General features: G+C 43.7%; 1 protein-coding gene across 2 annotated transcripts in view; it reads left to right on the top strand.

Moving 5' to 3' along the window:
* The window catches only part of FMN1 (formin 1), a 341600-nt gene that overhangs the window by 84751 nt on the left and 235805 nt on the right, over window positions 1-21044 (top strand). Inside the window, exons 1-2 of one of the 2 annotated variants that reach the window (XM_087822447.1) lie at window positions 6403-7797; window positions 9477-9594. In XM_087822447.1, coding sequence (XP_087678573.1) covers window positions 6403-7797; window positions 9477-9594 — 1513 coding nt within the window. Of the gene's footprint in view, window positions 1-6402; window positions 7798-9476; window positions 9595-21044 lie in introns of those variants that run through there. The other variant, XM_087822443.1, reaches the window with a different exon arrangement.

Here is a 21044-nt window from a genome sequence, read left to right as displayed (position 1 = left end):
TCATGGCTTCTGTTGTGATTGCCCATGAGGGACATCAATATTATTCATTTTGGAAAAGCCCAAAATCCTTCAAAAACTTCCCAGGAAATTCTGTATCTTAAAGAATGCTTCTTTTTTCTCTCTCTCCCTTTCAGTTTCACAAGTAAGTCCCAGCCTTTCCTTTTCCCTCTTACATTATTTTTGTCATCGGCATAACAGTGCTAAGGGACTGCATTTGCAGAATCTTCATCACCATCTATCAATAGACTCATCAGAAAAGGATTTTCTTGAGAGAATCCAAATTCATGGATCTTTTTCTTTTTTCCTGAAATGATTGAGTTGGTTTAAAAATCATCTTGGAGCCCAGGAAAAGCAATAAAGAACAGGGTGAACTCTGTCACCTTCTGCAGTGGCAACCTGGGAAAACTTCAAGCTAATTACTCTCTTCAGGTGATGGAAAAAACCAATCCAGAGAGCATTTGCCCTGAAACACCCCAAGGGATCCCTTGAAAGAATTTTCTTTGGAACTCCATTCACTCGTGGCACAGATGTGGCGTGGGGAGGCATATTTAGTAGGCCTTTCTATAACGAACAATCCTGTTCAGACCAAAGGGCCCTTCTGCCCAAGTGCATATGTACCGGAGGGGCACCTTCCTGCCCTGGCTGTCAGTTCATTAGTAATAATCTGTTTCATATTGACAGAGTTAAAAAATAGTTCTGTTGGATGCTGGTGGCTGTCCCTAAGAAAGTTGTTTCTTTCCTATGAAAACATATCATACCCATACAGGGCTTACTATGTGCCAGGCATCAATGAGAGTGTCAAACAGATAAGAGTTTATTTAATGCTCTTAACAACCCATAAAGTAAGTACTTTTATTCCCAGTTCCCAGCTGAGGAGGCTGAGGCATAGGGCGCTTGTATACCTTACCCCTAACGTCAAGCTTCCTGAAAGGTCAGAGTAGGATGTAAGCACACGACCCAGGGACAGGTTCTTAACTACAACTGCCCTCATTCCTTGATCCCTGAAAGATCACATACCTACCGCTCTCTTCTTTCTTCCAGCTTCACCACAGCCTCTTCTCTTCCCTTCGAGAGTCTTCTAGTTTGTTACCTACATTCAACACATTTCCACGCAGTCCTTGCTGCTGCTCAATAGAAAAAGGCCTTAATCACTGCGACCTGTCCTTGCAGGAGGCAAGTGCAGCTTGTTTTCTTTTTTAACCAATTAGTAAAAACAGTTGCCAGCTTCTGATAGGCTGACGCAGAGGGGCTGTGTTAAGTGTAGTGTTAGTTGGCAGGGGGAAGCCCCACGGGGAAGGCAGGGCCAGTGCTGCAAAACTAAAACACAAGGGGAGGCCTAAGGAGGTCTCTGGTGGTGTCTTTCATTTGGCCCCATAGTCCCATTCTGAAGATGTGGAGAATGAGCATTAGGAGGCTGCTGATCAGGAGGAAGGTAAGGTCACGTGCCAGGGCAGTAGTAGGGGGTGCGATGAGGGGTGGACAGGGGTTCGGACACCTGTTTCCATCTTGCTGCTATGCCTGAGCAGTGTGGACTGGTACCAGTGAGTTAGCCTCTCTTGACTCCTGATGCCTTCCTCTTTACAATAAGAAGGTTGAGCTCATTGATGTCTAATACTTCTGAAGTCCCATTCAGCCTCCCAACAATATGATTGTACCCAAATTCTTTTATAACCTACACTCCTTCCATATGGCTTCTCCCTCATTAACAAATGCCTTTTGGAGTACTCGTGATGTCATAATTTTCTGAGATCTCACCTTCATTTGGGAAGTTAAAACATACTTCCTGAACCCCCAAATCCCACCTCCACCCATCACTCCCACTCATACCTTTATTCATAGTTTACTTACTTTTCCCCAGTCTAATGCTCTGAACTTTTTCCTTTCACAGTAATAGTTTCTACACTCTTACCCTTACTAATTTTAACTCCACTTTCTACTTGCTACCTCAAGCAACGGTCACAAGAACCTAGCTGAACCACTTCAGGAAGCTGGAAGCAATTAGTCATTCAGTTCAAGCCCAGAACTTGAAATAAATTGGATAAAGAGAAACAGGAGAATTAAGTAGCCTAACCCTGTGAAATGTAATCTCATTTGCTTTACTTTTTCCTTGCTTTTCAGGGTTTTATTAAAATGTGGGAAGGAATTATCTAAGCTGAAGGGTAGGGGTGGTGGAGGCCACACAGGGTGAGGGGAAGTGGCTCTAGGAAGTTTTCCTTTCAGGCAGCGTCCAACTTCTGCAAACTGATTTATTTTTTTAAGTTTTTAATGCTGCTCCCATGAGGTGATGTGCCTTTTTTTGTTGCAATCACCTTTTTAAGGCTTATCTTGCCAGGCACCTCTTTGTTGGACTAATGTTCTTATTGCCACGAGATACAATTGGCTGCAGCCTCAGTCTGAGAGGATAGTGAGATGAGAGGAACATGGAAAATTCACAGGTAGTAAATTATGCACACAAATACATACTATGCTCCATTTTCAAGTAGCTGGGTACTGATTGTTTTTTAACAAATAGTTACAAAGAACATCATGTGGGTCAAATGCTACCTAATTATTTATCGTGTCTGTTTTAACTTAGTGGTCTAAGGTAGATCATTTTTACTTGGCTTTCTGCTCAAGTGTAGCTATTAAAGAGCTTAAGTGTCTTGAGGTTAGAACAAAAGACAATCAGGTGAAGTTGTAAAGGTGACAGTCTTAGTCTTGGCTGTCCCCGGTTTTGGGTAGTAGGTGCTTAAGTATTTATAACAGAATAAGACGCTGGGATAAATAACATCCAAGAGAAGTGATTATTCCCCACCCCACTCCCCTGCAAATGTTACAGCATTAAATGGAATCATTTTTTCAAACCAACTAAGATTAAATGTGTAGGTTGCTTATTTGAACATTATAGTGTGAAACATTTTTCAATTTCCTAAATGACCAGAAGTAGTAATATTTTTCATGGTCGTGAGAACCAGTGGCCTGAAAGAGAGTCAATATTCAGATTTCTACTTGAACTACTGTGTGGCTCTTTCTCGATCATCCTATTTAGGTGTTCACTGCTTGCTTCCATTCAAAATTGTCTTACGTCCACCTAATGCTGTTCAGACTGGGTCTGGGGTATAGAGTACTTGGTTACAGTCTATGAACAGAATCACCTCTTTCTTGGCTGATTTCCCCTATTAAGCTACACATTTCATGAAGCTGGAGGGCTGGAGTTTCTTCATCTGTATCCCAGGAGCTTTGTACACAGTAGGTACTTAATAATGCCTGTTGGGTGAAAATGCCTCTGTGATAGGATTCGTGCTTCCTGAATGAAGGGGAATTGCAGGAGCAAGCTGGAAAGCCTCTGGATGTATTTGAGGTCAGAGGATTCTGTGTCTTGATTGTGACCAGCAGAAAAACCAGCTAAGAATTTTCCCCTGATTTTTCTAAGCAGCCCCTCTAGGCCTTTTTCCTAAATTACAACAAGGGAAAAGCATGGTCATTCTCATTAAGTTTTTTGCAAAGTCAGTCTTCTGTGTCATCTTAGAGGGTAAAGTACATAATACATTCTACTGAGACCACCAACCACGTGGATTGACACGCCTTCACACTTCGTGATTCTGGTGCGTGGGGCATCCTCTTTTGGCAGGAGGTGGAAGTCAAGGTTTTAGAAGGGCGATTAAGAGTGTGGATTCTGGAGCCCGATAGCCTGGATTCAAGTTCTCATTTTGCCACTCACCAATGCTGTGGGCATGGGAAAGCTGCCTTGTCCTGCTGTGCTTCCAAATAGGAACAAGAGAATAATACCGACCTCCTAGTTACACGTATCAGTCAGCTAATGTAGAACAGTGCTTGGCACATAGTAAACACCTAATAAATGTTAGATATTATTACTATTCTCCACTCATTAGCTGTGCAACCTGGGGCAGTTATGTTCTCTTGGCCATGGTCGCTTCACTTTTAAAATGAACCTAATAATACCTAACCCACCTAGAGGGGCTGGAATCCAATCATCTCCTGGGACCCAAGACTCGCCCCCCTTTCCATGATGAATTGGCATCCTGGGCACTGAGAGGATTCTGAAACTTTATAATTCTGCTCCATGCTGTAGCGTAGAAGGGCCAACAAGCCTCTCCAGTGTATGTCCCATTTTGTCCAAATCTGCTGAGGGTTCTTGCAACGTATTCTGGAAATCAGTAAGTAGTTATGTCTGAGAAAGGGGAGCCTTCTCAGTGAAAGAAAGAAAACATGCAGCATGTGCCGTGTCGCCTCCCCTCACAGGTATATCGGAGGACTGATCTTACTGGCTGGTGTGATGATTCCTTTTCTCCTCAGCCTTGAAGCAGCGGAAGTCTGATTTTATCAATGCACATTTTCTCTAGACAGGAAGCTGGTTCTGAGCCTTAAATGGCACCAATGAATATTTGCGTGTGTGTAGTGGCCCTTTTTGATTGTCTGTGCCCTAGTTAATAATCCCAAAATATACTAGGATCAGTGGCAAACAGGAAAGTATCCATTTAGACACACGGTCAAGTCAGGGATTAGAAAGTACTGTTTTAACTCTCCCGTAGGGATTGATGGAATATACTATGTGCCCTTTTTGTGGGAGGGTCCCCTTTGAACACTCTGCTAGAGAAATGTGTTATTGCAATCAGCATTCCTCAGTATGAATATTTACTGGGGAACATGATACAAGTTATCAGTGTGGGACCCTCAGCCATTCCCTGCTTGCAGAGAAGGCAAGACTGCCATTTGGCTTGTGGCAACAACTTCTGATTTGCAGAATAAATTGCTATTTACATTTAACACTTGGGCTCAATCTTCTTACAGTGTTGCCCAAAGTGAGCCGGTGATTACTATTGAGCCATGATAACTATTAAGCTGGCTCTACTCTCCTGATCCAGCACAGTGCCTTCTCTATCCCAGGTGCTTACTAAATGCCTGCTGACTGGACAGGATTTGAAAGAGAAACACGGAGACCTTCAGGTACGACAGGAAGCTGTCCCAAGAGGCAACTAGGCAGCTGGGAAACAGGGCTGCAATTTTTCCACGACCTCAGTTGCCAAGGTCCCCAGCCTATAATCTGTGTTGCGAACTACATTGAGCTGATGGCGGGTGGTGGTTTTGTCTGTCCGGTTTTTGTCTTAGGCAAATTGGGTCTGTGATAGAGACCTGGCTGATAGAGACCTTTCAGATGTTTTGTCCCTTAGGGGAACGTGGCTCCTTGGGGACCTTTGGTGAATTGCTTTCCCTAACAAGGCAGGTTGTGTGTTACCTTGTACCACACCGGGTTTCATTTCGTTGGTGGGATCACTGAAGCAGAGAGAGGTGCCCTTTAGCCACCAGGATTCCTAAGAAAGCCAGGAAGCCAGCGCTGCTGAAGAAGCCTGAGGTTGTCAGGGAGTGCGAGGGTAATCATTCCTGCGGGGCTAGGGCTGTTTACTCTGCCACCCTCCTAGGGCTGGTGGACACTGGGCGTGGTGGGCGTGCTTGCCTAAGTACCTGTTTGTGGAACACTGAGACACCAGGGCTGAGCTAGAGCAGCAGTAACCTGAAACCAGTCGCGTTGGTTTTCCTACTCTGGCCCGGGCAGCTAAAATCTGCATTCCAGATGAAACCTGCAGGGAAGCGGAAGAAAGCACTTTCAAAAAAAAAATAAAAAAATCTTCAAGGGCAGTAAATGAACTGCTTTTGAGTTCCAGGCCTTTTGAGATGATCTATTTCTTCTTTACTTGTTTCTTTGCTTCGGGCCTTGAGAGTGGCCGTTGATGTGTGCGTGCCCTGCTAGTTTGTGGGTTTGTTTTTTTTTTTTTGGCCTGGACGGCACAGCTTCTGACCATAATTTCGGTGGCAAAGGAGGGCCCGTAAGAAGTCTTGAGTCATCTTCTGCTGATTTACTTCTGGATTTCTCGGGCTGCTCGGGGGTGGTGGAGGGCTGTCAGGCTCAGCGTGCCGGCTCAGCACTTTCTGGAGCCTCCCTGGCTCGCCAATGAGGAAGTTGAAAGCCACCCGGAGAAAGACAGGCACTGGGGCGGAGCTGCGGTGAAGTCCGGGGCCGGGATGGCCGGGGCAGGCTGACTCTGCTCGCGACAAAAAGCCTTTTGTGCGCGGGGATAAATACGGAAGTCCCCGAGGAGCAGCCTGCCGCCCGCCCGTGTGTAGTAAGGTGCGCAGCCCCCGCTGCTCCCGGCAGACGGCTCCGCGGACTTGCACGGCCGCCCCGGGCGCCCCGGCGCACAGGCCGGAAGGAGAGCGCAGGGATTGGCCCGAAAAGGCACCGGAGCGCGCTCGCTGCGCTGCGCTGCGCCGCGCCGCCCGGAGTCCGGCTGCCGGGTCCTGTTGCGCGCTGCCCTGTAAGTTAAGAGCTGATGGAGTGGATAAACTGAGAGCAGGGGAAGGTAACCCAGGGCAGGACGGCCGTCGAGGGCACCGCTGCGGGACATGGAGGACCTTGGTAACCCCGTGAATGGCAGTGATGTCTCGGGACCAGACAAGCCTGAAGCTGGCCCTGAGATGGCTCAGTCCATCCTGAGCAAGTTCTCCATGAAATCCCTGTTTGGGTTTGCGAATAAGTTGGAACCCGTGAAGCCCGACGAGGAAGACGTGGTGCTGCGGGCGTTCCACAGCTTGGTGGCGGGTCGCACGCCGCAGGCGGGTGACCCCGGCGAGGGCTCGGATGAGCAGGAGGCGGAGGCTCGGGTTCCACCGGGCCCCGGGAATGATGGGGAGGCCGCACGGGTGGACACCCAGACGGAGCCGGAGGGCAGTGAGAGGAAAGCAGGGGCAGGGGTTTGTCTCCCTGCCCAGGAGCCTGTTCCCCTCGCCGCCCTGAGCGTGAGCAGAGACGATGCCATTCTGGTTCGCGGGACCCTGGTGACCATCAGCAGTGATTCCGACTCTGACGACGGTGGCCAGGAGCCAGAAGAGGGAAGCACCACCAATGGCCCGAAGCCCCCGAGTGTTGCTTTATCTGAGCCATCGGAGGAGCCCCTGGAAAAGCCAGGAGACTGTAGGGAGCTTGTTGCCACCGGAGAGAGGGATGCTGACCGGCTGGGCGCCCGAGGCCCGCCCGGGGCTCCGCCTGAGACAGGTGGCCAACCCGGGCCTGGCGACGGTGGTCTGCACGCGGAGCACAGCCCCGGCCAAGGACACGCCGGAGGAGAAGGAGGTGCCCAGGCCCCAGCCGTGGGGACAGACCAGAGCTTGAGTGTTGCCGTCGCCGAGAACACCTCTTCTAAAAAAGACGCCCCTGGAGAGAAGTTCCAGCTCCCAGCTTTTTTTAGTGGGCTTCGCGTGCTGAAGAAGGGAGCCCCGGCCGAGGGTGGGGAGACCATCACCGAAATCAAGCCGAAGGATGGGGACCTGGCTTTGCTCAAGTTGACCCAGCCCGTCCAGAAGTCCCTAGCACAGGCTGGGCCGCAGACGGGGCCGCAGACGGGGAAGACTGGGGACAAGACAAGTGACCTGAAGGCCACTCCCACTCTCCTGGAGCAGCTCTCCCAGCTCCTCAGCATTGACATGCCCAGAGCCGAACCGAGGGCAGAAGACCCTGAGCCGCCCCGGGGAGGAGAGATGGGCTGCAGCGGGGCCCAGGAGAGCCAGGGCGGCCCCGGAGAAGCCCAGACCCAGGGGGGAGAGGTCAAGCCAAAGCCACCAGAAACCGCCTTGGAGGCCTTTAAAGCCTTGTTCATCCGTCCCCCCAAAAAGGGGACCACCGCTGACACCTCTGAGCTGGAGGCTCTCAAGCGCAAGATGAGACATGAGAAGGAGTCCCTAAGAGCCGTGTTTGAACGGTCCAAGGCAAGGCCAGCCGAGGGCCCCTCTGATTCCAGAAGCGTATGTAGAATTGGGTTTCCCATTTTTAATCATAAAATGTGATGCTGCTGTATTTCTCTTGAGGTTTCCTGTCCAAGGGAATGCCCGTCACCTGTCGTTAGTGACTGTCTTTTAGGTGAGAGATGATCATATTGAAATTGTCCTTGTAAGGCGTGGGGAGTTGGACAGAAGTGTTTTCCTCCTTCCTTGTATTTTTATGGATTGTCAGAAGAGAGGTATCTGTAAATACAGCCGGTAGGAAAGAGAACCTGTCACTCCCAGTTCAAGCGTTAATGGTAAATGTTCTTATAAAACTAAGCAGCATGAGGGTGCACTGCAATATGGAAACACCGCCCAGATTTCCTCACCGCTAAATTATATACCTCGGTGAAGAGTGTTTTTCCTTTATATGTCTGCCGGTCGGCGGAATACTTGTTTGTGATGTAATTGAAATGTTCTGTGTTGGTTACAAGGCATCCTGATTGAGCACTGGATTTAAAATGAGGCCTGGATTTTATTTCTAACAATGCCATTTACTGTCTGGGTGACCTTGATCATCTCTGAGCCTCAGTCTCCTCATGAGGAGAAAAGAAAAAAAAAGGAATAACCCTCACCTTTTATGGTGGCTGTGAAGATTAAGTGAAGTTAGTGTACGGTAACTATCTAATTAATAAAAGCTGTTATTCAAAGAAAATTAATTTGATAATTTATAAAGACTACCTGTCCAGTAGATCTTAGAGGTACATAAGGACAGCAAAGAGAATTTCTTGGTTTGTATCAACTCAGAATATGACAGTTTCCTCTTAAATACTTGATCAGTTAAAATGTTAAAAATTGAAAAGTCTTCGGAAGAATTATCTTGAGTTGTAGTTAAAAACTAAACACAATATAACACTCGCATAGTCGTAAAAATCAACAGGTTAAAAACAGCCTGAATACGAAGGCCATTTCACTATCATTTTTTTAATAGGAAAGAAAAGAGAATTGAAATAGCAATGTGGGGTGCTTGAGAAGTGTATCTACGCCTACAGCTAATGTTCATGGGAAATGAAAGAGTAGGCATTATAAATAACTGTGGAGTTGTTTGGGATACACTTGTAAACATTCCTATAAAAGTACTTGATTGTAGTACATTTGTATCTATATCTTCAGTTCAAAGTATATTTGTGATTTTTTTTAAAGATAGTTACATGATAAAAATCATCTATCAAGGGTTGTGTAATACTTGGCCTTGAGGTGTTTTTTTAAATTTTTTTATTGAAGTATAATCAACATACAACATTATATTAGTTTCAGGTGTACAGCATGATTCCTTTGACATTTGTATATATGACGAAGCAATTAGCACAGTAAGACTCTTTACCCTCTCTATCCCCATACAGAGTTACACATTTCTTTTCTTGCGATGAGAACATTTAAAATTTACTTTCTTAATAACTTTCAAATTTAAAATACAACATTATTGACAACAGTTACCATGCTGTATATTAATTACATCTCAATAGCCTTGAGTTGTTTTTTGACTTTCGCTCCCACTGATCACTTTACCTTTCTGGGAAAGGATCATGGAGCGCAATGTGCAACTGGCCATTAATATTAATTTTCTTAATGTTAGAGTCAGCATGTTTGTTTTGGGGGAATAATTGGCTTTGGCCATATTTCATTTAACTTATTCTTTTCTTTGCCCACTTTTTAAACAGCCTGAGCACAGCCCCACTGAGCAGGACGATAGAACTCCTGGCAGACTCCAAGCTGTCTGGCCACCCCCAAAGACAAAGGACACAGAAGAAAAAGTGGGATTGAAGTACACTGAAGCAGGTAATGTGAAAACAGGCCAGGTACCCAGGAATGGGTCTCCTGCTGCAATGGCTTTTAGTTCCAACTCAGGAGACTCGCAGAATTTGAGTTTTTGTTTCGTTATAAAATATAATGCTGAAGGCTTTTCTTTTTGGTTGTGCCTTTAAAGTGCACCCTTGAACGCTTATCGTTAATGAATCTCTTGGAGATGAAAGGTGAATGCAGTGGAATGAATGAAGGGGGGGCACGTCGGTAAAGTAGGAGACCCTTTGGGGAACTAATGGAGAAGGTAGATTACAAATTCCTCAGGAAGCAGGTGGTTGGCCCTCTGTAATGCGTGAGCTGGCAGGGCTGCTGGAAGAGGCAGAGTATGGTTCTCCAGAGCTGTAATCTGATTTGCTGTTTGTCTGTGACTAATGCTTTTGAGCTGCAGGAACCTTGTGCAGAGTGAATGTACAGATACCATATCAGTTACCCTTTCACTTTTGTTAGACGAAAGCTTTCTTTAATGCATGGCCATTTTTAAAGGAACCTAACTCTCTGGAAACCTTCCCAGGGGCTTTGCTTGAATATATTTAAATGGAGTGGGAATCTAGATATTTTTACTCTGTAAGTGAAAGGTTCACATGAAATTTTAAAAAGAAATGAAGAAGGAAAGGATAGCGTGTCGTATCGTATACATGTGTGTCTGTATGCGTCTCTACTGAAACCTCTGTCATCTGGTTTTTGAAGATCACCTATGCAGGCTTTATTCTGCTGGTTGTCTTAGGTGTGTTCATGTTAAGGTCCGTCTACCTGGTTATAGAAAAGTACTTCTTTCAGTTCTGTTCATTGACAGACCTAAGTGGATCAAAGTTTAAGTGATTTAGTAATGTATGGGCTTTTCTGCAGTGTCGTAAAGTTGCGTCAGTGACTGAGAACACAGACGAACGTCACTCCACAACCTGATTGCACAATTGCAGACTTCTCACCACCCAGCACGTCAACTACTTCACAGCATTTTTCCCCTGCAGTGTTTTACTTACAGAAAGAATCTACCCATATAGCTGTTCCGGTCTTCTTGCCTACATTTGATTTTCCAAAGTTGGAATGCTTTTAATTGCAGTCTTGAACCACATACCAAACCATTTTTCTCACCATCTGACACAGTTTGAACAATTTTAAAAAGTGTCGAAGTTTGCTTTGAATGAAAAACCAGAATCCTGTGGGTTCTTACTCCTGGTTTATATCAGTGAACCTAGACTCCCTACCCGTGTCTCATGGCATCCTCCTTGTAACCAGCACTTGCAGAGTAGAGAAGGAGGTGAATGCCAGCGGTATTTTGCAGGTGTTTATACTTCTGTAGAGATACCTTAGCCTTCGCTTACATCTTATTTCATTTCTGAAGCTCAGAGGAGCACCATAATTTACCCATCCGTGGCTTTCCCAGTCTTTTTTTTATAAATATAATTAAATGTGCTTTCAGAGATCTCTAAGGTTGCAGGTGAGATGGGGAAAAAGAGGAGGGAGGGACCAGTGAGGATAGTTCTTTCAGGTGGGCCCTGATGGCACAATGACAGCGTGCGACAGAGAGAAGGTGGCTGTTAAGAGAAGGCATCTAGGTCCCTGGCCGGTTCCCACGAGTGTCAGTACTATGGCTTGATTACTGCGCTCCTAGGTCTGGTGCTCAGGTTCTAGAGAGCCTTGTAGGTGCCCGTTACTCTGTGGGTACACTCGGGGGGTGGGTATCAAAGAGGAGTAAGCTACCCCATGCCTGCAGGAAACCTGTTTTTACCGTTACTCAGTATTGGCATGGTGCCTTGTAACTTATTGCTAAGCTCGAGGAAGTTATTTGCCTTGTTACTGTCTCTGTTGTTGAGACATAAACATTTGGTTTATGACAATACATTCTGTGGTATTTTCATTGATTTCCCTGTTGCCACTCTGTAGGAATCACAGAGACAGAAAAGTAGGGTCCAAAATATTGCAAGGTATTTGAAGTCTTATGTTTTTATACCTTCAGCGTTTTCATTTTTCCTAGGGTGTATTACTCATTAAATTAGTGAAACAGGAGATGGAGACTCCAGCATTCATATTTCAGTTGCGTGATAGCAATTGTGACCTGTTGACATCTAAGCCTAGCTCTTGGCAGAGATGGAAAGGAGACGATGTTTTTCATCGTGATCTCACACTGTCCTTACGCTGCCCTTGGTCACTTCGGACTTGCCACCGCTTGGATTTCCCTCTATTCAGAGTTTATCTTTCAATGATCTTTTTTTCTGAGGGCTTGAGATAACACCTAGTACTGTAAACTCACTTTTGTTCAAGAATAAAAAGTAAAGGAGAGCTGATATCAGAGAAGCTGTCCCCTTAAGCTACTGCTTCTTGAATCCTTTTAGCCATATGAGGGTAGCTAGCCACTGTTGCTGGTGCCCACTGCCAAGGATGCTCTCTCTTGCCATTTCCAAAGCCACCAGCATCACCTCTAGTTGCTGACACTGTGACTACGTTGGCAGCTGAAGCCTTTGGCTCCCACTAGAGCCTCTGATGCCATTTGATGCCATTTTGCCCACCATCAAGGGCAGTTCTGCTGCCAATCTATGAGCTCTTGGTGCCTTGGTGATGTGCCAGTTGCGAGAAGCACGAGAACCTCCAGAGCTGTCACTCGAGGGACTTCCCCGGGTGCTGGAGTTGACCTCCACGACTCAGGGAGGGCCCCAGTGCTAACTCACTGTTGTGCCCCAATTCCTCTGCTTAAATGGGAATCACTTTCTCCCATCTCTTGTGCTGTGCTTGCCTACATTCTTATCAGTGTAATTCTGCCTTGTGTTTGGAATTCCTCACTGCAATTTTGAGTGAAAAGAGAATTTTCCCCCTTTCCTTGGAATTGGGCTAGAGACCACCTGAGTGACAGACCCCATGTTGTCCTCAGAACTGCCTTTTTCCCCTCTGCGGGAGCTTGCTGTTGAAACGAGCCCGTGGGGTGGTCTTGCTGTTTCAGAAGACATTTTTTAGGGGGCTCCTCACATCCTTAAACGGTTCATCAACTCCTGTGAGTCCTTGCCGCTTTCCTCTAGAGCAGACCAGAAATAGCTCGATGCAGTGAACTCGATTAGTGTGTGGAGCTTGGGGCTAAGAAAAATCCAGTCATGACGAAGTAAGAAGGTGTTCTGTGATACAATACAAGGGGAACCTTGGGGGGGGGGTCTACCTTTAAATTTGTGGCAAAAGCAATTTGTCTCATGGGAAGTAGGTAACCAGTATTCTGTCCCTTTTCTGATACACTGGCCTGTATGTGCTGAGGTTATGTAAGGGTTAGTAACTTGCTCAAAGTCTTTAAAAACAAAAAACCAGAAAGCATAGGGATGCTCTAGGTATCAAATAATCATTGAATCATAGAGTTAACATAGGGTTAAACTTTTTATCTCAAACTTGAATGAAAAAATTTTTTAACCACCTTAGGTCCCCCTTTTTCTCTTGTGAAGTATAAAAGCATTTAGCCTTACTTTCTTTTCACTGCGTGTATTACTTTATCAGGCAGGGTCCTGTTAGGAATCAGGTCGCACTCAAATTGGTGACTTGATTGAGAGTTTATTAGAGACTGTTTACTGAGGCGTGGACAGGGTTTAGGAAAAGCAGTGAGAGGTAAAGCAGTAGTCTGGGACAGGTAATTGTGAGAAGTTTTTGCAGCCCTAGACCTGAAGGGGCAAGGGTCGGAGAAGCTATTGGAAAACCCAGAACTTCAGAGGGAGGCTGAGTAGTATGGAAAGCATTGCCTAACAGGAGCCCAGCAGGAGCAAGGGCCTTCAGTGGAGGACTGCAGTGACCTCACGGGGAGGGAGCGGGCGTCTAAATACCCTGACCCTCTTCTGCTCTGTGGTCTCCCACCAATCGCTCCATTGGCCAGATCCAAAGAGAAGTCAGAGGACTGGAAGCCACTTTATGCCATCTTTTCAGGTTGGAAAATGTAGGCCAGAATAGGGGGCAGAAGCTGGGAGAGTGGATCTGGAAAGTCAAAGAGAAGGTACTCAGCACAGGTACTGCTGACAGACCCCAGGTACTAGAGAGTTCTCAGGCCCCTCAACCTGCGTGGAGAAGGAACACACCTTATTAACCTTGACCGCACAGGGCGTGAAGAAAAACTCTTGTTTTCCTATCATCCTGTGGAAGCGTTAAGTTTTCTACTCCACTCGGTTCATAGAAAATACAATGGCCATCATTCAGAGCCTTGCTTAATGGATACGGCTTCTCCTTAATGTAGAGGCTTTGTTTTCTGATCTCAGAAAGTCTTCCATCATCTTGCATCTTCCTCTTCCATAAGTTTTAAATGTCTCTGTGTATTGCAAAATAAAATAATACTTTGGAAATATCCTGAAATATTGGAAAGCAAAAGAAACCTTCTGTTACCCTGTTCCATAGAGAAACCATTGCCAACATTTTGCATTATGATAGACCAATGTGAATTTGAGACTTAAAATTTTGTTTGACCACATTCTGCGGACTTTTTTTCACTTGAAAACTTGACTATTTTTGGATGACTTTTGCTAAATTTTAACAATGATTATATTTATAGAATTGTTTTCCAGTTAATGTAAGTAATATAATAATGGAAATAATAATGCTATAAATATTTTTGTTAATGTTTTTGTCTTTAATTATGTTAGGATAAATTCCTCATTGTGGAGTTGCTAAATATAAGGATATATGGCTTTTTAAGGTTTTGATGCATATTAATAACTAGCCACAGTTGTGTTTTCATACTGAATATTTTTAGATAAAAATTAATATTTTAGAACACTGAAAATACTTGTTCCTCTTTATCATTTCCTTTTAATTTTACATGTAATTTCTGGGGCACATAAGTTTTAAACATTTATGTAGCATACCTCTCCTCATTTTATTGGATAGCCTTTCTTTTCGCTTAGGAAGACTCCCTGTATTCAAAGATGATCTGTATCTTTACATTTCTTAAGTGATTTTTTTCTATCTCTTCTCTCCTTCCTTGCATTTCATATCAAAAATTAATTTTGGTGCATAGCCTGGAGTAGAGATCTAAGACAACTTTTTTTCTAAGTTGTTAATTTTACAGTAGGATTCTGGAATAATTACCTCTCTGTGGCTAATTACCTCTTTGGGATTGTTTTGGGCTTTCTGTTCTCTTTGATGTGTTTGAAATTTTGTACCAGCCTCTTAATTATTGCAGCATCTCAGATACTGCATCTCAGAATCTGTTCAAGTTGTCGCTTATACTTTTTGAAAAAATGTCCTTGGCTTTCCTCTTATGTATTCTTGCAGAAAATATTAGTTTACTTGGTTAAGTTTCCAAAGGATCCCTTTGGGATTTTTATTGGAATTGCATTCATTTTTAAATTAATGTGAGGGTGGGTATGAAAATTGAGATATTTAAAATGCTTAGTATTTCCACTTAAGAACATAGCTTATAAAACTATTCAAATTTTCCTTTATGATTTTTAGTGAAATATATAAATATTTTATATTTATATTTAGTGAAATATTTATATATCTTCTGTACTTCTTTAAGTAAATATATTCCCAGGCATATTATTTTTTTAAAATAAATACAGTTAATGAATTTGTGTCTTGTGATTTATTTTTCTTAAAAGTAAAAGGCATTTCTAAGACTCTCGTGACTCACGAAAGCCAGCTCTGGTTAGTGATTCTTAATATTCTTCGACACCTTTAAAAACTGAATGATGATAGAAAGCTATGGGAGAGGACACTACAGTTAATTTTGCATATATTTCAGACCCTCCTCCCCCTAATGAAGTTAATGTTTGTGAGATTAAAATGGAACCCTTTGGAGAACTGTTGGTGACTTAATTGCCCATGAAATGAGAGAGAAAAACGTACAAAGAAAAGCACTCACGTTTTCTGAAACAAAATGAACTGTGCATATTTGATTTCTCTCCCAGTGTGCATCTGGGAAAGCTCTTCTCTCCACCGGCTGTACTTCAGGGCTGGCCTGGAGCCAGGGCATGGCATAGAGACCACCCTTCCGAGAGTGAGCCCCATGGGAAAGGGGACCTACCAGGGCACATCATTGTCATCGGAGATTGGAGTGAGCAAGCTGTCGATGCATGTGGCATCTGTCGGGGCTTACTCACACAACCCAGAACTTTGGAGTAGCTCAGGAACATCTGTATTCAGAGTATTTTTGGATCAGATAGAGAAATAACTCATCCCTCAACCTAGTAGAGATCTGCCTACTTTCTAGTTTGTTTCTAATTTGGGTTCTCTTGGTTATAAAGTGATAGGACTATTGTTGGCCACCCTTCCTGGTGAGTCAGACATCCTTGCCTCATCAGCCAGAGAAAGCTATAAATATTTTGGAATATTTTAGTGGCCTACTGTACTTTTAAACATTTCTCCATTCATAGCTAACAGGCTGCATTAGCCATGAATAGATTTTCCTTTAATGTCATGCGTCTAGACAGATTATGCTAAGACTCTTCTTTCTCGGTCTAGGTAAGGGGTTTGTGCACTGTACATTTTATAGGCCTTTGTAATATGTTACCATCGCTTGCATGGAGTGATGATGATAGCCCATAAACTAGAAGCTGGACAGACTAAAGACCCAGTGACCCTTGCATTTTGTGGCTGTAGAAAGAGGGTGTACTGGGCCTGGCCGGAGTAGCTCGGTTGGTTGGGAGTTGTCCTGTACAACGAGAGGTTGCCAGCTCAAGGCACATATCTGGGTTGTGGGTTCAATCCCCGGTCCTATAGAAGGCAACTGATTGATGTTACTCTCTCTCTCTCTTTCTCTCCTTCTCCCTCTCTCTAAGCATGTCCTTGGATGAGGATTTTTAAAAAAGAAAGAGGGGCCCAGCCAGTCGTGGCTCAGCAGTTGAGCATTGACCTAGGATCCAGGAGATCTCAGTTCGATTCCAGGTCAGGGCACATGCCCGGGTTTCAGGCTCGATCCCTAGTGGGGGTGTGTGCAAGAGACAGCCGATCAATGACTCTCTCTCATCATTGATGTTCCTATCTCTCTCCCTCTCCCGTCCTCTCTCTGAAGTAAATAAAATATATTTTTTTTAAAAAAAGAAGAAAGAGGGTGTACTGGGAAATTAGAGGTGAAGTGAATGGGTTGGGTTGGACTTCTACTTGCGGGGAGGAGATTGACTTCCCCAACACAGATGGAAGCTAAAGCTTAAGATTAAGCAGAGGGAATCCCAAAATGTAGACCAGCGACTCAGGAATTAGGTGTTGTATTCAGGAAAATATTAGTAAAGGTCTTTGGCTCAAGGGAGTGAAAGCAAGAGATTAATATTGTAAAATTACAGATTTCATAATTTAAAAAATTATAGAGCTGCAAACATCTTAGAAATCACTTAGTTCATTTTATCCATTTTACAGATGAGGGCCAGTGAGGTTACTACTTACTGAAAGATATACATAAGTAATAAAAGAGTTGAAATTACAATTTGAGAGAAGACTACAGCCCAAAGTTGGGAGGGGTGGGAGAGTGATGGACTTTTTTATATCAATACACTGGCATTTAAAGATCGTGAAAGGAAAACACACAGAGATGGGAGTATTTAAGAATTATCCTAGTTATTGAAAATATGGGAGGTGAGTGAGTTGATTTGAATAATAGAAGAGAGCGTCTGAGTCTGTACCAGCTCATTGGACACATCCTCAGAGACTGAGTAGGTCATTTCACTCTGGCTCATACAAATAAGAAAGTGGAGTTTTGATGGTATTTTCAATTCTATCAAGGCTCACTTAAGCAATTTAAAGCAAATGAAAAAGTTTCTGGTTTGCAGACTCTTGCAAAATTTAGGCAGGCCTCAGTGAACATTTGTTGAGCCAGTTGGTGTGCTAAAATGTGTGGTGTGCAGGCATTTGATTTTAGGAGGCCCATGAACAGATTCTTTTATTTTAATGGCTGTATAACTCAGTAGTTTTATTGTGTATTAGAGAAAATAAAAAAACACTCAAATCCACTAGAGGCCTTTTTGGAGGAGATAAGAATGAAGTCTGATAGGTCACATCCTGTGCTACATCTTTACAAATACCATCTTTCAATATTTTTCTTTTTTCTTAAAGCTTCTCTCAGGTGACCCCATTTTTGTTCTCTCCCCCAAATCTTCCTCTGCTGCCAGCTAATACAAAGAAACACCCAGGCGTTATTTCTCTGGATCCCCCACCAAGCATGTGTGCCTTTCCATCTTCAGCATCCTCCCTGCTGGCCCCCAACCACCACAGCTTATCACTGGCAGCCCCATTTAGACGCATGCCTCGCAGATGCTGCAGGTTTGGTTCCAGACCACCAGGATAAAGTCAGTCCGTCTTTTTGCTGGTGGAGGGTTTTGCCTTCAATTTGTAAAAAACGCAGCATCTGAAGCGCAATAAAGCTAAGTGCAATGAAACGGGGTATGCCTTGTAGTTCCTTCCTCTCCCTTTAGGGTACTCAGCCATCAGCTAGCTCAGCAAAGAAAAGGGCAACTCGCTCCTTCAGATCCCTCTGCCCTGGGAAGCCCTTGGGAAATTGTAAATTTTTCCCTCTTCTTCAGAAAGAAGGAATTGCTGTATGTCTGAGAAATAATTAAACACAAAGTTTCAGCATCTAAACTTCCCCCCTGCAGCTAAAGGGAGGTACTGGATGAAGGAGTGAGAACATTAAGATGAGAAGGGTAGAAAACTCTTAGAGGGAAAGGAAAATTCAGGCAGGGACATATTGAGGGCATCCTTCAGTTTGGAATGAACTTGACTGCAGAGGTGTCATGGGTTTGAGCATTAAGCAGGCTTGAGTTTGAAGCCTGGCTCTGTCATGTACCGGCTGTGACCTGAGTCAGTTCCCTCATTCATAAGCATGAGGACAATGATAACTGTAAATAATTATCATCAAGATAAAATGAGATCATATGTAAAGTTCAACGGCATCACAGTTGGCTCTTTTAAACCCATTTTTATTTTAAGTAAAACATATATTTGGAAAATTGTGCATATTAGAAGTGTGTAGATATGAATTATAATAAAGGGAACATATACTCACGTAAGCACGATGCAAGTCAAAACATAGTACATTACCTGCACCCCAGAAGCCCCCATTTTGCTCCCCTTCATTCACCACAATTTCCCTTTTCTGTAAAAGAAGCCAAGATCCTTACTTCTGACACCACAGATCAGTTTCACCTGCTTTTGACCTTAATCTAAACTGTTTCTTTGTGTCTGGCTGCTTTTCCTCGAAATTCCACTTGTGAGAACCAGACGTGTTGTGGCATGTACCTGCAGTTCGTTTATTTTCATTTCCCTATAGTATTCCATTGTATGAATGTATCAGTTTCTTTGTCTGATGATGATGGACGCTGGTGTTGTCCCCACTTTGGAGCTGTTACGAATTTGTTGCTATAAACATTCTTGTACGTGTATGTGTCTTTTGGGACCCACAGGAGCATGTTTCTCCTGGGTGTGGGATAGCTGGTCATAGAGTATGCCTGTGTTCACTGTCAACAGATGACATGAAACAGTTTTCCAAAGCGATGCATCAGTTTATACGCCCACCAGCAGTACGTCACAGTTCCAGTTGCTCCGCACCTTTGCCAGCCTTCGGTGTGCTCGGCCTTTCTAATTCGAGCCATTCTGGTTTTAATGGTGTTTCCCCAACCAAGCCCATTTTCACATGTTGATTGGCAGTTGGATATCCTCTTTTGTGAAGTGCCTGTTCAAGTCACTTGTCTGATTTGAATAAATTGTCTGTTTTTTATTTCGAAGAGAAGTTCTGCCCTGGCCCGTGTGGCTGAACGGTTTGAGTGTTGGCCTGCACACTGAAGGGTGGTGGGTTTGATCCCTGGCCCCCTTCGGGGAGCATGTGGGGGGCAACCCAGTCGATGTGTCTCTCTCACATGGATTGATCTCTCTCCTCTCTCTCCCCCTCCCTCCCTGCTTTCTTCCCCTTCTCTCCCTTATTTCCACTCTCTAAAAATCAATGGAAAAAATACCCTCCAGTGAGGATTAACAGAAAAAAAAAGAGAAGTTCTTTTCCTTTTTTAAAAAAATATATCTTTATTGATTTCAGAGAGAGGAAGGGAGAGAGAGAGAGAGAAACGACAATGATGAGTCATTGATCTGCTGCCTCCTGCACGCCCCCGACATGCGCCCTGACTGGGAATCGAACTGCGATCTCCTGGATCCTCAACTGCTGAGCCATGCCCGGCCGGGCAGAAGTTCTTTTTCTATGCTGGGCATGAGCCCTTTGGTTAATTGTGTTGAAAGTATTTTCTCCCACTCTTTGGGGTGTCTTTTCACTCTCTTAATGATGTCTTTCCATGAAGAGAAATTCTCAGTTTTACTATGATTGGTCTTGACTTCATGGGCAGGGCATTCTGAGCCTTCTTTAATCTTTCCCCAGCTCAGTCATGAAAATACTCTCTCAAGTTACCTTTGAAAGGCATTGGTGCTCTTCATCAGTGCTCTTCACACAGACCTACGACATACTGGGCATTGATTTTGTGTATGAGTTGGGGTGTGCTCGTTTGTTTTTTCCAAACCAAATAACCTAGAATTATTTACTGAAAAACCCAGCCTCCCTCCCCTGAAACTGTCTATTCTGTTCCACCCGTCTCTAGGCTATCTAACCTTGTAACAGTTTAGCGCTGTCTTGATGACTATGACTTTATATATAGATCCTAAACTACTAGAGTGTGTCCTCCTGCCTTGTTTATTCTCAGCTCTTTGCATTTCTACATGCATTTTAAAATTACTTTTCATCAGTTTTGATATTATGATTTTTATTGTATTGACATCTTTACAATACTGAGTTTTTAATTATATGAACATAGTGTATCTTTCCATAAATAAAATACTTATTTGAATATAGCCTTCTCTAATTTTTCTCAGCATTTTATAATTTTCTTTGTCAAGGTTTTACACAGTTTTCTTTAAATTTAAATTTTTTATAAGTATTCTAAAATTTTTGATGCAATTGTGCCTGTTTTTTAAAATTCGATTTTCTGACTTTTTTGTTAGATGGAAAAATCTCCGCCCCCCCCCCACTCCCCACCCCTGGCATTGACCTTGTATTCAGCTCTGTTTCTTGCAAACTAGCACCACACAGCTTTTTTTTTATTTTGGAAAAATAGGGGACTTTTTCCATGTTAGTACATACAGAGCATTCTCATTCCACCTCATTTTTTAAATGGCTGCATAGTAGTCAATACAATAGTAATTGTAAAATATTGATCTGTTCCCTTACTGATGGATCTTTTAATCACTTAGACTCTTTCACTCTTTCAAACAGTGCTTTAATGAAATTCTTGTACATTTATTTTGTGCATTCCTGTAAATACTTTGACAGTCTAGAAACAGAATTGCTGTGTTACTGTCCTTGCACATTTTAACCACTGGTAGATACTGCACAATTGCCTTCTCAAAATACTGAACCAATTATTCTAAACTAAAATAAGAATGTCCATTACTCACATTTCACCAATATTCATTTAATTTATACCAATCTAATGGTTAAAAAT

The sequence above is a fragment of the Miniopterus natalensis genome, chromosome 1 (assembly GCF_054644295.1).
Source record: "Miniopterus natalensis isolate mMinNat1 chromosome 1, mMinNat1.hap1, whole genome shotgun sequence".
NCBI classification, from domain to species: domain Eukaryota; kingdom Metazoa; phylum Chordata; class Mammalia; order Chiroptera; family Miniopteridae; genus Miniopterus; species Miniopterus natalensis.
This window is presented reverse-complemented; position numbering and strand designations above follow the sequence as displayed.